The sequence below is a fragment of the Theropithecus gelada genome, chromosome 12 (assembly GCF_003255815.1).
Source record: "Theropithecus gelada isolate Dixy chromosome 12, Tgel_1.0, whole genome shotgun sequence".
Taxonomy (NCBI): Eukaryota; Metazoa; Chordata; class Mammalia; order Primates; family Cercopithecidae; genus Theropithecus; species Theropithecus gelada.
Genome location: NC_037680.1, coordinates 36,287,431 through 36,304,760, shown reverse-complemented (window position 1 = coordinate 36,304,760; position 17,330 = coordinate 36,287,431). Strand labels below are relative to the sequence as shown.

General features: G+C 39.7%; 1 protein-coding gene across 2 annotated transcripts in view; it reads left to right on the top strand.

The window, feature by feature from the left end:
* PLA2R1 (phospholipase A2 receptor 1) overlaps positions 1-17,330 on the top strand; it is a 118,816-nt gene that overhangs the window by 68,729 nt on the left and 32,757 nt on the right. For both annotated transcript variants that reach the window (XM_025405383.1, XM_025405382.1), the window contains exons 12-17: positions 4,308-4,510; positions 7,564-7,709; positions 11,643-11,727; positions 14,196-14,328; positions 14,892-14,927; positions 15,403-15,560. In XM_025405383.1, the coding sequence (XP_025261168.1) occupies positions 4,308-4,510; positions 7,564-7,709; positions 11,643-11,727; positions 14,196-14,328; positions 14,892-14,927; positions 15,403-15,560 (761 nt within the window). The remainder of the gene's footprint in view (positions 1-4,307; positions 4,511-7,563; positions 7,710-11,642; positions 11,728-14,195; positions 14,329-14,891; positions 14,928-15,402; positions 15,561-17,330) is intronic.

The following is a 17,330-nucleotide window of genomic DNA, read 5'->3' as shown; positions in this document are numbered from 1 at the left end:
AAAAAAAAAAAAAAAAAAAAAAAAAAAAAAAAAAAAAAAAAAAAAAGGAAAATAAGATCCCAATAGAGCAAGTCAGGTTTATTTTCTTGAAAGTGCCCTGCACATAGTGAGGAGTAGTAAGAAGCCTGTCCCATCAGTAGGCCAATCCATTTTAAGGCTCATCAAAACTCTGAAACGAGCCACCACATAAATAAGGATAAACCCAGTCTAATTTCTGAGAAGCCCTTAGAACATTGACGTATCTCCTCATAATCATGTAAGTAACTGTCATACAAAGTAAAAATGTGACAGTAGATCTTCAAGGAAATGCTGTGGCCACACACAGGAGAGAAACAGGATCAGGGGAATGTGAGAGAGCTCCATGGGACAGGAGCATAATTTTAGGGGAACTCATTCATTCATTTATTCAACTGCTTATTGAATGCCCACCCACTCACTCTGTACCTTGATACTGTCGCACTGTAGACCCAAATAAATCTGGTTTCAAATCCCGGAGCAAGCCCACTACGTTTGTGGCCTTTGGCAAGTTACTAAGCCTCTGTGCCCTAATTTTTCCATCTGCACAATCAGGCACTAATGCCTGTCTCAAAGAGTTTCTGAAGTTAAACAGGGAAAAGACCATATAAATTGCCTAGCACAGTGCCTGGCAGATACACAGCATTGTAGGAAACTTGCCTACCCAAAGAGCTTCACTTTTCTCTGTTATTGGAGAGAAGGAGAGAGAGGGAAGGTGAGAGGGTAGAGGACTTGAGAGATGAGGATGTAAAGGGTTGTTGCAGGGAACTGGAAAATAAGTAGGCAGACTCAAGTGAAATAATTGTCTAGAGGCACTGAAAAGCCAGCACAAAAAGGTTTGGTCAGGCCGGGCGCGGTGGCTCAAGCCTGTAATCCCAGCACTTTGGGAGGCCGAGACGGGCGGATCACGAAGTCAGGAGATCGAGACTATCCTGGCTAACACGGTGAAACCCCATCTCTACTAAAAAAATACAAAAAACTAGCCGGGCGAGGTGGCGGGCGCCCGTAGTCCCAGCTACTCGGGAGGCTGAGGCAGGAGAATGGCGTGAACCCGGGAGGCGGAGCTTGCAGTGAGCTGAGATCCGGCCACTGCACTCCAGCCTGGGCGACAGAGCGAGACTCTGTCTCAAAAAAAAAAAAAAAAAGGTTTGGTCAATGGGTTTGTTTTTAGGTATTTGAACAGAGAGGTGGACAGTGGAGGTTTTCCCAGCTCACTTAATTTTGCATAGTTAGATAACTTGGTGAATTAGAATTTCTTAATTGACAGAAAGTCTCCCCATTCATGTTTGCAGGAGAGAGTGAGTGGGGTGAGGGTATGGCAGGTAAGGAGAATCTGTCAAAATGTGAGATTCACCACTGAGAATAATCATTTTTCTTCCCCAGTGGGAAGTGAGTTATCAAATTTAAGAACAATTTCTCTGAAAGAAAATTCGCCTCTGCTCTTTCCCACACCCTTACCCTTATTATTTGGCTTTGCAAGCATCCCCACAATATAGGCTTATAAATTTAGTTTATCTCTCCCTTAGCCTGGTCTCCCTTTATTATACCACTTTACTGCTTCTTTGGGGCTGAGACTCTAAAATTTGGGTCAAATGTTCCATTAAGTTAACCACTTTAGAATACCAATACCACTCCTGCAGCACTTTTCATCTTCATAGTGGTTCACAAACATCTCCTTCTTCACTAATGAAGATGAGTCGAATATCTTATAGCATCTAAAACCAAAGCTATTTAATCATTGTCTGATGTGGGAAAGTGAGACAAAATGCAAGACCAACAAAAAAGTATATTACATTTCAAACTTGCTGATTCAAACTTTTGAAAAATTCTTTGAACATACAGGCAGAACTCATGCCACAAAATCCTGGTTTTTGTAATGAAAATGGCCATAAGCATAATAGCAACATCGCAGGGATATATTTAGCTCTTCATATTTTATAGAGTGTTTTTCAATTCATTATTTCATTTGATCTTCATGAAAACCCATGAGAAAAAAAGGAATTATTATTCGCATATTTTAGACAAGGCCTATTGTGATTAATTCACATCCTCAAGTTTCCAGTTACTAAAGATTTGTGCTGGGACTAGAACCCCAAACTTCACGCTCCAAGTCCTCCACGAGGTTTCCTACCTGTGCTGTGCAGTTTCTGGAAGTTCCACTGGGGCCCCTCAAAGGATGGGGGAACGGAGCAGGAATGTGTGTGTTCCCTCCTCTTTCAACTAGAGCAGCTCCACAAATATGTTGTATTTGGGGCTTCCATATGGATTTCTCCGGTTCGGTTTTATTGCACAGAGCATGCAGCATCTCCTCTATTGTTCATGATCCAGCTGGACTGTGAGCTGCATTCTGAAGTTACTCAACAGGCCTTCAAAGCTCCACTAATGGCAGGGGCAGTTACATACTATAATCTCTCCCCCTTGCCTGCCCACAACCTTGCATCTATAACACCAGCTAGCTGTTCTCGGCCAGTAGAGCCATCTGATGGATTTTGGATGCACCAACTCTTCCTTGACTTCCTTTTCTTCTATATGAGACATAGCATGTTTCCTCTTTTACCACTGGCCATTTTTACCTTTGAGGCTCTCTGATTCATCACACAGGCCCAGGGAGTTCTTCCAGATCAGAACCGCCTTGCCATGGTGATGCTGGTGCCTAACACACTTGTGCAGCCAGGACTGTTGAAGACACAAACACTCATACACTCATTCTTTAGCAAATGATTCCATTCCTAAAGAGATGCTCTATGTCTTCCTTTGTCTTCTTTCTTCTCACTTGCACTCTTCATTTTCCCTCTCTTTTGTCTTTCCATGAGCATAAAACAATCGGAACATAGATGACAAGCACAATGCCAGTTACTCAGTATCTGAAAACATTGAAGCCATTACTTCTGAAGGGAAATTAAGCAAGATAAATATCAAGTAGCAAGTGACGACATTTTTTAAAGAGCCTTCAGGTACAGAATCATCGCAAGTCTTCAGATGCTTCGTCTATAATCACTCTCTTTTTACAAGCATGCCTTGAAAACTCATGTCTCCTTTTCATCCTTCAAAATTCAGCTCAAATGTCACTTCCTACAAATGTTTTACTGACATCTCTGGTGAGGCTCCATCACCCCTTCTGATGTCTCCTCCAGAACTTCGAACACACCTTTTACTATGGCACTTTACACATTATATTTATTACAATTGCTTGTTTATGTGTCTGTATCTCACACTAAACTAAGAATTGGTTTTTGGTTTGCTTTGCTTCATCCTTTTGTTTCAAGCAGCTAATTATACAACCTAGCTGAGCACATTGCAGATGTACAATTTTTTATTGTTGTTGATGAATGTGAATTTAGTTAATTAAATGATCACCCAGGATTCGAGAAAAAAACAAGCTCATTCTTACTCATTTTAATCTTATTTTTGGAATAGAATTGCTTTCTACTATTCTTCACTGAAATTTGAAGTGTTTTTTGTTTTTGTTTTTGTTTTGTTTTGTTTTTGCTGTCATATGAGTTGTATAGATTTTGCTGACAAACTTAAGAATCTTAGTTTATACATTGTTTCTGTGGAAAAACACATTTTACCTTCTAAAATGTTCAAGCATACACAAAGAAAAAAGTGGAGTTTTGTCCGTGACTAGTATATCACATTTCCCAATATCTCACATATACTATGAAGGTGGGAGGCAAAATCTCTGTACTTTGCTTTTCATACAAAAGCCTCTCTCTCTCTCTAATTCTGTTTCTCTCTTCCTTTTCTCTGATGTCTGCCTTGTCCCTGCCCCCAGATCTTTACCTCATTTAGAGAATTCATCTCATTCTCTTCATTCTTCCAAGGTTTACAGTTTGGTTTTCTGTTGTATACTTTATGGTCTACCTTGAATCTGTTATTCACATATTTCCCCCTGTTGAATCCAGTTGTTAGAGGATGAGCACTATGCATTTTTCACTGTTGATTTTTCACAGTGGGATTTTGAAGTATAATATTGAAATATAGGGGATATTTTGGTTCCAGGTAGGAATAGCTCCTAATTCTTCATCATTTGCCATCTGAGCACAAAGCAGACAAGGTCCAAATTTCAGCCTTCACACTCTCTTTTCTCTCTTTCCCATCTTCCATTATTTTCTCCAGAGATGAAGAGAAATGACATAATCAGGTCAATAAGACATTCGTTTTCATCTTGATTGTTCCTGTCTGGGTGCTTAATTATGAGATGTCAATTATTCAACACTCTAAAGAGCAGTCTTCTGAGCACAAAACGTTTTAGTTGTCTGGTATTAAAAGTGCTTGTTTTCTGCTTTCAGGATACAGTGGTGGCTGTGTTGCCATGCGAGGAAAGCATCCACTTGGTAGCTGGGAAGTGAAGGACTGTCGGCACTTTAAGGCAATGTCCTTGTGCAAGCAGCCAGTTGAAAATCAGGAAACAACAGAGCATGAAGAGAGATGGCCCTTTCACCCCTGCTATTTGGACTGGGAGTCAGAGCCTGGTCTGGCCAGTTGCTTCAAGGTGATACCAAGGTTACATGGGCATTCTTAACAGGACTAACACTATTTTAATTTGATCCATGTATCCCAAATTCCTTTATTCCAGGACTCTTTTTTTTCCAGAACAGTGCCTGACAGACAGCAGGTGCTTAATCAACATTTGTTGCCTGTCTCTATCCTTTCAATCATATTCCAAATAATTTTTAAGTAAAAAAAATCGACACATCCTGGTGATATTGAAGGCTTCCTCATGAAGATTGTTATCTGTTCAGCAGAAATACCATGCACGTGGCCAGGCATGGTGGTTCATGCCTGTAATCCCAGCACTTTGGGAGGCCAAGGCAGGCATATCACTTGAGGTCAGGAGTTCCAGACCAGCCTGGCCAACATGATGAAATCCCATCTCTACTAAAAATACAAAAAGTAGCCAGGCGTGGTGGCATGCACCTGTAGTCCCAGCTACTTGGGAGGCTGAGACAGGAGAATCGCTTGAACCCGGGAGGCAGAGGTTGCAGTGAGCCGAGACTGCACCACAGCATTCCATCCTGGGCAACACAGCGAGACTCTGTCTCAAAAAAAAAAAAAAAAAAAAAAAAAAAAAAAAGGAAAGAAAAGAAATACCATTAATCCCTGGAAGGAGGGCACCGTGCTCTGGTTATCACTCATGGGGGAGAACTCCAAACACCTAACCAGTTTCTGCATAAGTTCCTAGCTCTGACAGGAGGTTTTGCACAAACTTGGCTGCCAGAGTATGAATCTGGTGAGACAGAATTCCCACACAACAAGATGGGCAAAATAACTTTATTACAGGGTGAGTACTCCTTTGCTGAAATGCTTGGAACCAGAAGTGCTTTGGATTTTGGATTTTTTTAAATATTTACATAGTACTTACCAGTTGAGCATCCCAAATCTGAAAGTTCAAACTCCAAAATGCTCTAGTGAGCATTTCCTTTGAGTGTCTTGTCACTGCTCCAAAAGTTTTGGATTTTGGAGCACTTTGGAGTTTGGATTTTTGGATTTGAGATGCTCAACTTGTATTCACAGATAGGCAGCAAGAAGCAACCAAAGCCTAGGATCTATGGTGAGCCATTCCCCCAAGGCTCAGGAAAGCACCCCTGGGAAGATGGAATCTTGTCTGCACACGCCCCACTTTGCAGGACAGCTGAGGGCTCCCAAAAGTGCTCCTTTCTGGGTTTTTATCCCAGGTGCCACCTGGATCACTGAGCTAAAGTATTGCAAGACATCCTACTCTAGGAGGGATAAGGACGGTTCCTCCTTATCTCAGGACATTGCACTCTTGGTACACTCTGCCTGAGAATTACCGAGAAAAAGAGGAAGAGCTGGGTCAGCAAGGGTCATCTGGGGACCTGTCCTCCTGCAATATTGTTAATACACCAAGTGAAGGAGGCAGACACTCAGAGGGTGTTAAGCGGTATAATTTCATATTGTTTGTAAACCAACAAATAAAGTTTTTATTATTGAATAATACAATTTTACAATAAGGATAGCTTTTGCAGCTTGCCAGACACCTGAAGATCAAACAAATTAATGCATACGGTTGATTTGTATGTGTATAATGTGTGTGTGTGTGTGTGTATGTGAAGAAATTTCTATTTTTAAAATCAGCTTTAGATCCTACATTTAAATTAGTTCCTACAATCCTGTCAGAAACACTTTTTTTGAAATATGATTTTTTTAAATGTTTGGTGGTTTTGTTTTGGTTTATTTTACAAATAGGGTTTCACTAAGTCTTGGGAGAAAGTTCCCCAGCAGCTCTGCACGTCAGAGCGGAACGAAGACAGACTCTATCTCCAGAACTGTGGTAGCTTGTACGTGGCATGAAGCAGCTGTGAATGTGCTCGATTTAAGTTGTACACATATATAATCCTACATTACGTTCATAGAATAATAGGCCCAAAAGTGGCCTCACCCAGTAATAAGTTAAACCTTAGAGATCAGTAAACTGAGGCATGTGAAATGTAGTGATTTGCCCAAGATCACAATTATTTATTGACAGAGTTGGAATAAATCCCTGGTTTGGGACTTCTGGTCTGGTGCCTTTTCTACTATATATCACCCTGATATGTCAACAAATGCATGATGTGTGTGTGATAGGCATGGTGGTAGGATTTATGAATTTAGTGTGATTCAGGAAGAGGTTCCCAGAGGAGACAAGTTTTGACATATAATTTAAAAGATGGAAAGGTTGTTCTGTGGTCCACAGGACTTGGAAAGCTATTCATTCTGGTCTCAGCAAATAAGAGCCTGGGGAGGGCTGGCCACAGGGTGTACCTGTCTGGCCTCAGAGGCTCAGGCTTAGTGCCAGGCAGTTAAAAATAAGAAGGGTACAGAGGACTGGGATTACAAGCTCTGGGTCTTCAGTCCCTTTCCCCAGTCTTAAATAAAGCCAACAGAAGACCTTCCATTCAGCTGGCTTCTTCCTGCCACCATGAAGACAGCTGAGAAGCAGCAGAGATTTTAGAGACAGCTGAACCACTGCATCTGCCAGTTCAACTAAGATCCAAAGACTCTAGAAATAGAGCTACCCTAGGTCCCAGGTCTCATTTCTCATTTCTTGCCCTGGGTCAGGCAGAGTAATGATCAGTCTGCTAATTCTAATCTGTCAGAAGGCAGTCTGGTGGGATGGAAGTTTATGGACTCTGGAAGCAAGGAATTGTAGGTCTAATCCTAGCTCTGCCAGTTTATAGCTGTGTGACCTAAAATTCTTAACCTCTCTTGGCCTGACTTTATTTATCTATTGACAAATATTTACTGAGGGACAAGTACATGCCAGTCACAGAAGATTTAGGGTGAAAAAAAATTCTTCAAAAAGCTCATTTGTAAAACTGAGTTTATTACATTCTCATCAGGAATTTGTTATGAGGGTAAAAGGAACTAATAGTTTTATGATGACTAGGCACATTCTAGTTCAGTAAATGTTACTTCCTCCCACTAGAACAAGCTCTTATAAAGAATAATGACAATTATATTAATATTACTCTTACTTTCTAGAGCAGAGTTTAACAACCTCACCTTATCTATAACAATGTTAATTTATTTTCTTTTACTATACAGGTATTTCATAGTGAAAAAGTTCTGACGAAAAGAACATGGAGAGAAGCTGAAGCGTTTTGCGAAGAATTTGGAGCTCATCTTGCAAGCTTTGCCCATATTGAGGAAGAGAATTTTGTGAATGAGCTCTTACATTCAAAATTTAATTGGTAAATACTTGTTAATTATGAAAACTTACAGTCAAATATTCTATCTCTCAGTAATGGCTTCTGAGGGGTGAGTATCCCAAGTAGTTGTTTAAAATTCCCATATTTGTATTACACCCAAAGCCAAGAAAAATAAATATACATATAGTTTTATATTTATCTTGTACCAGGTTCTCATTTCATAAAACGAAGAACAAAGTGACAATTGTTTAGATATTTGAAATCTTTTCTTTGTGCCTCAAGTCAGAACTGTAGAGCTTTCCTGCCCAACTCAGGAATTATCTACCCCAGTGGTTTTCAAAGTGTTGTGGAAGGATCCCAGGAATCCTGGAACCCCAGGAGTATGAGAGGACCATGTAGGCAGAGCTCCTGGTTCCTTCCACGCCTCACCAGAGCAGCTCCAACCAGCTCCACTGCTGATTATTTTGTATATAATGCGATCCTATGTAAGATTTTGTTTGGAAAAAAAAAAACAGTCCCAGTAATTTTTTTTTAAATTCCAACCCAACCCCCTAAGTTTTCATTTGAGGAAACAAACTTTCTCTTATCTGTATCCACCTTGCAAGTTTACAGAACCTTGAATTCAGTGGAGTTAGAAATTCAAGCTTAAATTGGAAGAACTCTAAACTGTCTTGTGCTACCTCCCACCACATACCGTGGTCATCCGCTGTCTGCATAATTCCTTCCAATTTCAGAATGCTTCTTATTTGAGAGAAAGCCCATTCCATTGCAGAAGGTTGATTTCAAAGAGCAGTTTTCTAATAAGCTAGAAATCTGCCTCCCCTCAATTTGAGCTAGAGCAAATACAGATGAAATCTATGCTATTTTCAAATATTTGAAGACAGTCATCTTGTCCCCTTCCTGTGAACCCCCCACTCCCCACGTTGGCCTCTCACTTTGGAATGTTCTGTCAGTCAGCCTGCACTGTGAGAGTATCTTCTGTGGAAGATACATGCATTACATGCATAGCTGGTTGGAGAACTCAATAGATGTGACAGACAAAATCCTGCCTCTGAGGATGTTGTGATCAGCACAACTCCATGGCTCTGTATATTTATTTAATGAAAACAACTATAATAATGGGTACTCTGCTTCGAGTGCTGGAAATCTGAAGTCTCAATGAAACACTGGCCTGAATCCCAGAGAAAAATCCCGGACTATTTTTTGAGGAAAATCCTCCTCGCCTTTCCCACAAGTTTCCTTGTAGGACATTCCCATGACAAGATTAACATGCAACATCTATCAAATTATTCATCTTCCACATCTACAACAATGACCTTAAAGCTGGGAGATTTTGACATCTCTCCATGTGAGTCTTGTGCAGCATTCTGCAGGGAAGGAAGGAGATTTTATCGTAAAATATGTTTGCAAAACAATGTACAGTCTTGGAGATTTGCCATGTTCATTAGCATCATAAAGGGTTCTAGAAGGAAGCACTTTCTTTGACCACAAATCCCTTTTTTAAGAACACTTATTGACATCCCACAGAACTGCTAGTCCCTACGGGAAATGCTGACATGAGGCCATGACTCAGGAACCTGGCTTCTCATCACACTTGGTCGGGACGCCTTTTTTACAGAGCTTTCTGGCCTCACACCAGAGCTGCTGAGTCAGACTCTCTGAGTCTGAAGAAAAGTTTAAGAAGCTTCCTAGCTAATTGGATTATCAGCCAGGTCTGAGGCCATAAATCCAAGGAATAGGTGATAGTCTCCATTGTTCAAAGTCACATTTTACTTCATTACTTTAGCTTCCTGCAAAACATATTTGCATATTCTGCCTTTGCATTTTAGTGAGGTTTGCCATATGACAACCACACACAAACTGCTTCCCAGTTTGCTTTAAGATCAAATGTCACTGTCATTTCTGTTTATATAAGTTCTCGTGCTTAAAATGTCTCGTAGAATTCAGTCCCAAGCATCTATCATATCATAGTTTTTCAATATCTGATCACAAAAGCCGTATAATATGAGCCAGGCACAGTGGGTCACAGCACTTTGGGACACTAAGGTGGAAGGAACACTTAAGGCCAGGAATTCAAGATCAGCCTAGGCAGCATAGTGAGACTCAGTTTCTACCAAAAAAATTTCACAATTAGCCAGGTGTGGTGGCCACGCCTGTAGTCCCAGCAAAACCTAGTTCGAAGTTACAGTGAGGTATGATTTTGCCACTGCACTCCAGCTGGGCAACAGAGCGAGAACCATCTTTAAAGAAAATGTTTAAAAATTCTTGACTGGGCGCAGTGACTCACACCTGTAATTGTAGCACTTTGAGAGGCCAAGGCAGATTGCTTGAGCCCAGGAGTTAGGGAACAGCCTGGGCAACATGGTAAAAACCCCATCTCTACCAAAAAAATACAAAAAAAAAAAAAATAGCCAGGTGTAGTGGCACACGTCTGTAGTACCAGCTGAGGAGACTGAGCTGAGGTAGGAGTATCAGTTGAGCCCAGGAAGAGGAGGTTGCAGTGAGCCAAGATTGTGCCACTATACTCCAGCCTGGGTGACAGTGTCACCCTGTCTCAAAAAAAAAAAAAATTATCAATAACTGTGTATATTTCACTTTATTCCCAGATTACCAGAGAATTCAGTCAAATCTGATGCTTAATTATAGCAAACATACCAGATCTCATAGTTAGCAGCTATAGCAGGTATGCTGCTTTTCCTTCCTATGGCACTGCTTTTCTATTTCTATTTTATTAGTCAGACATACACACACACGCACACGTATGCACATACATATGTGTTTATTAAATGTTATACAATTTCAGGAAACTGATGAAGAGAAAGTAAATACCATTTCATCTTCCAGGAGCCAGTATATAGCAGGGAAGACATAGATCTCTGAATTCAGTGAGGAAAGACAAAGTTCACAACACCAGGAGAGAGACATGGATTTTCAGCCTATGCCGTGGAGATTAGTGTGCTTGGCTTAAACAGAAGGTGGCCATTCTCACCTTCTCCCAACCTTAAATGTAAGGTGTCATCATGACAGTGCCCAGCTGGGCACCAGTGATCTCTTGGATTTCTAAGCTGAATTTGCTTTTAATTTGTGTCATCCAGGCAGAGTAGCTGACACATCTGAGAAGGAATTCCTCAGAATAGGTTTGCTTCTCTGCACAAAGGAAAATAAAGTATCTTTCCTGACATCTGAATCTTTTAAATCTTTGATTCTTCAAAATTATTCTCAGAAAATGATCTTAGTGAGATGGTTCATTGCACAATTAGGCTTTATCACTCGATTGATTGAGGACTCTGTGGACACATTTGTACTCTGCCTCATAGAGGGGAAGGTGACTCTCTGTGGAGCTTCTCGCCAAGTCTAAACCAATGGTGATGACTGAAGTTAATCTACCATGGCTCAGGGTGACTGGCTTTAGAATTATTTATGTTGATATCTGAAAAAAAAAAAAAAAACCTGTGTACCTTTTATTCAGTGAAGATGATGATGGCTGACTTTCAGAGAATACATGAACGTTTAACAAAAGAACAACAAATCAAAGCATAGTAAAGTAGAATAAATAGTATAGTGAGGCAGTAAACACACAGTAAAGTAGCGAAAGGTCCTCTTGGCTAGAGATGTTCCAAAATTTCTTACCAATTTTCTTTTCATGTGTTCTTGTCCTGACTGAAGGGCTTTGCTATTCCTGATGAGAAACTCATGTTCTCAATAAAAGCTGACTTTTCCCCAACTGTATATCACCTGTGAGCAAACCACACAAACCAAGAGAAATAGAATGTGAGGCTTATTCTTCTCTCAGTTCATGTCATAGCACAGCGTTTTGCACATTTAAAATGTTCATTGCTTGTTGACTTGATCAATCCTGCCAGTAGCATCAGCTGTTTCCTGCATACATAAATATTTTTGAATATTTTTTTAACCTTTCACATAATGCTGTAAATTTGATGGGAAAGGCAAAGCTTTTGTTTCTTCTCTTCACAGGACAGAAGCAAGGCAGTTCTGGATTGGATTTAATAAACGAAACCCACTGAACGCTGGCTCGTGGGAGTGGTCTGATAGAACTCCTGTAAGTCTTTTCAAACTGGAGAAAAGGGATGGATTCCAAACAAGTGGCCCCAGAACCACGTGGTAAACCAAGAGAACCTAGAAATGATGGCCAGAGCTCCCATGACAAAACTGCACCAGACCTTGGTACCAGGAGAATTATTTGGCAAGGTCCTGGGAAATGTTTGCTAGCCACATTGTTCTGAGGCCATTGTACAATCTCAGCCTGAAAAAGTATCAAAAACCTCCAAAAAGTCTCCCCAAACCAACCTGAAAAAGAATTAAAAACCTCCAGAAAGTCCCCCCCCCCCAAATCATCTCCCATATGAAGAGTCTCTCTGGCAGAGAAGCAGCTATTCTTTTAAATAACACAAGACTCCCTTTACCCTGTACCTCCCTATCCTGCATAGCACCTGATGTCTGAGTATGGGAACCTTGTCCATGTCATAATGAAAGGAAGATTATTTTGGAGAATGATTTTTCATTTACCTCACTCTGAAAGGACAGTAATGCAAGTTTTAGAAATATCACCTTCTAGAGCAAGTTGTTCCAGAAGGAAAAAAGTCTTGCTTTTCATTCATTCCCATATTTGCAAACCTCTATGAAAGACAGAGAGAACTCACTATTGCGTTGTTTTTTTTTTCAGTTGCAATCGGTAATTCTCACATTTTTCTCAAAATGACAGGGAAAAAAACTGAAGTAGTATCCTAGATTGAAGTGGGATCCATCCTACGGCACATGAAAAATCACATTATTCACTTTCACCTGTGAAATGGGGCGACTCCTGAGAGACCGCAGTGAGCACTTCATGCAACTGCTGTCGATTGAGTCCTCATGTTGTTCTGAGCACCGAGCTGAATGCACTCCTACATGATCTCATTTCATCCTTACAATAACTCAGTGTCATAGGTATTAGAATGATTAAGTGGTTTGCCTAAAATAATACATAGGAGAGCCAGGATTTGCACACAGGTTGTCTGACTCCAAAGTCACAATGCTATAATATCTCATGGTTGGCAAAATATCAGTAGCCAAACTTTGAAGTAGTAAAGAACAGTAGAGAAAGCCCCGTACCAAGGTGGTGTTCAAATTAGTGTCAAGGAAGAGGTTTATAGGAGAGAGTAGGAAGAGATTTTAAAGATCATTCAGCCCCACTAATCTATTTTGCTGATGAAGAAACCAAAGCTCAGAAAACAGAAAAGGCATAGCAGGGTCAACTTGCCCCATAAATGGCAGCCACTACATGGGACAGCTGGGTGGTTCAAGTCAATGTAGCACTTGAAAAAGAAAATGTGATACATAAAGGTTGAGAACACTTTCTTTTGTTTTAGTGTAACAAACTCATTAGTAATAGGAGAGGAATAGACAATCTGGGTCAGAATAAATTAGATAAGGCCATGAAGCAGTGGCCGAGCTTCTCACCAATATCTGCTGGACAAAATGAATTCAAATCACAATTTTCTGAACCTGAGGCTATACATATTTAAGATAGATGAATTATTGCATGACGGTGTACATGTTTGAGGAAGAACATAAGGGATTTAAAAGCATCCTTTTTTCCCCCAAATTTTTACCCCAATTTTACTTGTTGTCCATCCATTCTTCTGTGAGGTAGTCATTAAATAATTGAGAAGGTTGAGTCTTTAATACCCTTGTAATGTGAATTATATGAGTTATGTGGTCATTCATGGAAAGTGACCTGATAGATTCCTGATTAAAGCTAACTATGGCTCAGAATTTAGTTATTAGAGGCAAAAAAACTTAGCATATGTTCAAAGTAATCAAAATCAAAGTTAATACCAAGATCTGGCACACCCTTGAGTCCCTAAGTCTACCCAGGATCCCAAGGCTAGAAAATGTTCCCAGTCGGAAAAAGGTGCAAAAAAAAAACTTGCATTTCATTTATTCCTTCTGTAGAAAGGAGTAGCGTACCTTTTTTTATTTTTCTTTTATTTAATTATTTATTTATTTATTTATTTATTTGAGACAGAGTCTTGTTCTGTCACCCAGGATGGAGTGCGGTGGCGCGATCTCTGTTCACTGCAAGCTCCGCCTCCCCGGTTCACGTCATTCTCCTGCCTCAGCCTCCCCGAGTAGCTGGGACTACAGGCACCCGCCACCTCGCCCGGCTAATTTTTTGTTTTTGTATTTTTAATAGAGACAGGTTTTCACCGTGTTAGCCAGGATGGTCTCAATCTCCTGACCTTGTGATCCACCCGCCTCGGCCTCCCAAAGTGCTGGGATTACAGGTGTTAGACACCACGTCCGGCTTTTTTTTTTTTTTTTAAGCATCTTTAAATTTAAAAAGCTAAATATTGATTAGCTTGTTCTTCACAAATGTGAAATAACCTTCAACTAGAATGACATCCAGACATTTCTGAAGCTTCCTATAGAAGCCTATAATGCTTATGTACAGGGATGCCCTTTTTGATCTTTTGAAACTTTGTGGGGTGATCATCATTAAGAAATAATGAACTTCATCTGCTGCAGGTTGTCTCTTCGTTTTTAGACAATAATTATTTTGGAGAAGATGCAAGAAACTGTGCTGTTTACAAGGCAAACAAAACATTGCTGCCCTTACACTGTGGTTCCAAGCGTGAATGGATATGCAAAATCCCAAGAGGTAAAAATAGTAATAAGATCTTTGCTATGTGTTTGATTTCTAATAATCTCTAGTACTTTCTCAGTTTAAACACCCCAAACCACAATATCAACAATCTGCATGGTAAACCAAATTACACTATTTTAGCAAAAAATGTTTCTATACGAAATGAGAAAAAGCGACACCAATGCAGGATGCCAAGGTAGTTCACTGGGAACTGAGGTAACCAGCTAATATTGCAGAACATTTATAGTGCAAGTATAGTCCGGGAGAAATGTCACTTTGACATTACAAAGTAAACGGAATTACTTGTACAATGAGTAAGTGGAAGCACCTAGTACAGTGTGTGACACACAGTGGCCTCAGCAAGTGCTCATGTCCTTCGTTCTTTAATCAGAAGCCTCTCTGGAGCCTCCTCTTCAAGTGTGAGAACTCACCACATATTCCAAACAGCACAATGTACCTGTTTTAAAGTGAAATTTTTAAAAATGAAGGACAAAATAATGTGTTTAGAGCTGAAGTAATTCACAGACAATGCACTTGAGAAGCAAGATCAGTCAAAGTGATTTGCTTTCACTTTGCAGATGTGAAACCCAAGATTCCCTTCTGGTACCAGTACGGTAAGAACGACTCTGCAGCTCTTGAATTTCTAATTATTAACGTATACCATATAAGTGCTACTATATAGCATTAATGTGTTGTTATATTTCTCAAATCAAGCCTCTCCTTTCTTGTGTCAACCTCGAGCTAATTTGTTCAAATTAATAATTAATAAATGTAGTCATTAAATATGGTTAAGGACTAGTATCGTCAATCATTTTTATGACATGTGGTTTTAGAATATGTATCTATCCCTGATCTTTTAATCCTGGTGAAGGTATCTTGCAAGAGATAGACCAAGGAAAAAAAGCAAGTTATTTATCTATTTATGTGCGTGTGTCTGTGTGTGTGCGTGGTGTGTGTGTGTGCAAATTTGTGTGTGTGTGTAGATACAATTATGTTTAATGCTGAGTGACCAAATCACAAATTTGGGGTGAATCCTAGCATGCCTATTTATCTTTTCGGCATTATTTTCACTGTTTCTTTTTCTTTCAGATGTACCCTGGCTCTTTTATCAGGATGCAGAATACCTTTTTCATACCTTTGCCTCAGAATGGTCGAATTTTGGGTTTGTCTGTAGCTGGCTGCACAGTGATCTTCTTACAATTCATTCTGCACATGAGCAAGAATTCATCCACAGCAAAATAAAAGCGGTACTTGAACATAACTCACCACGAAAAATTCAGAGTTTAGCACCTTCTTTTGCCCTTAGGACAGAGGGAGGGATGGTTTTCTCGGTTTGACTTCGGATATTTATTTAAATTTCAGTAAAAGCCATAGATTTCAGTAAAACCATAGATTTTTGAGAATTTTTTTTTCTGTTATAGAGATTAAGAGAAAATAATGGAGATACAGATTTACTCTATTGCTCAGTCACTTCCCTCCTCTTCACTCTTTGTTAGCAATAATGGTGAGCATGTCAAGATTGTTTCATGAGGTTCTACAGACCCAAATTCCTATCTTCATGGAGTTTATATTCTCGTCTGGGAAGAAAGACCATAATCAATACGAGTAAATAGAATTATATAATATATTAGAAAAAAATAAGTGGATAAACACCACAGGGGAAAATTAAGCTCAAATGAGAGATGAGGAATACCCGGGGGGTGCCTGGCAGTTTTAAAGCTTCAAATCTTACAAGAGTACATTATTTTTAAGTTGGTAAAGACTAATATACAGAAAATAGTAAGGAGTAGTTTTCTATTTCAACTTAAGGTAGAGAAAGGCTACTTAATTGCTTGCAGAACTAAGCTAGTAAGAAAGAAACATGCAAGACCTATTAAATAATAAAATAAACTGGCCAAGAATAGTGTACTTGTCAGTGTGTTCCTTCAGTAAGCATTCATTAGCGAGTATGTGCCAGGCACTGGGGTATTTGTCAAAGATGCAAAAATGTATGCGATACAGTCTCTGTTTTTAAAAAGACTGGATATATATACTTTAAAACATCGTGTTGTAGACAATAAATACGTACAATTTTATCTGTCAATTTTTAAAACATAAATTAAATTTAAAAAATAAAGAAGCTGGAAGTGATATGATGTAGTAAACAGAAAGGGCACAGAGAGTACAAATTACAATGGAGGCATGAAGGCAGGAAATCCTCACTCCCAACTTTCCCTTGGAAGTTTTGAAAGCAAGAAAAAGCCATTTTCTTTTCCTGTAATTTAATCATATTTCATGATCTTCAGGAATCCTTTCTAGCCCTATCATCTTTTTATATCTTTGTAAGTTGACTATAAAATGAAGCCCTGTGTTAAAGCATCCTAGACTTGAAAAAGAAATGTCTTTCCTCACAGTTCATGGGGATTTACTGTCTCTGTATCCTGTCTGTTGCACATACAGCCCATGAGGTACGAGCAGGTCAGGACTCCTGCTACATTCTGATGGAGAAGCCGAGAAAAAGAGAAGTTAGATGACAATCATGTGGTCCCACAGACACTCAGTGGCAGAACAACTACTAGATCTGGAATGTTCCCCACCATAAATTTGTACACTATTTTGTCACCCTTCCACTCTTACAAATGGAACACTCAAGCCAAAACCATAATGTTCAATATGAGCATGTTCAATTCCATATCATAGTGTCAGAAAATACACATTTCTTTAGCCAGACACCATACTCCTCACCCCAGAGGGCAATAACAAGAGACCAGATGAATGACTGAAAACTAATCCACAGGCATGCAAAGTATACATCCCAAAAAGAGCTGATATTTGGCCATACTTACCATAACCGTGTCAGGTACCATCATAAGTACTAAAGTGTAATCTTCCCAAGAACCCTCTGTGGGAAGTCTATTATTAGTACATTTTACAAGTGAGGAGGCTAAGACTTCAAAGAGGTTAAGCAACTTGGTTACACAGCAGCTAAGTGGTGGAATTTGGAAAGAAACCCAGGCCATCTTACTTATCCAGTCATT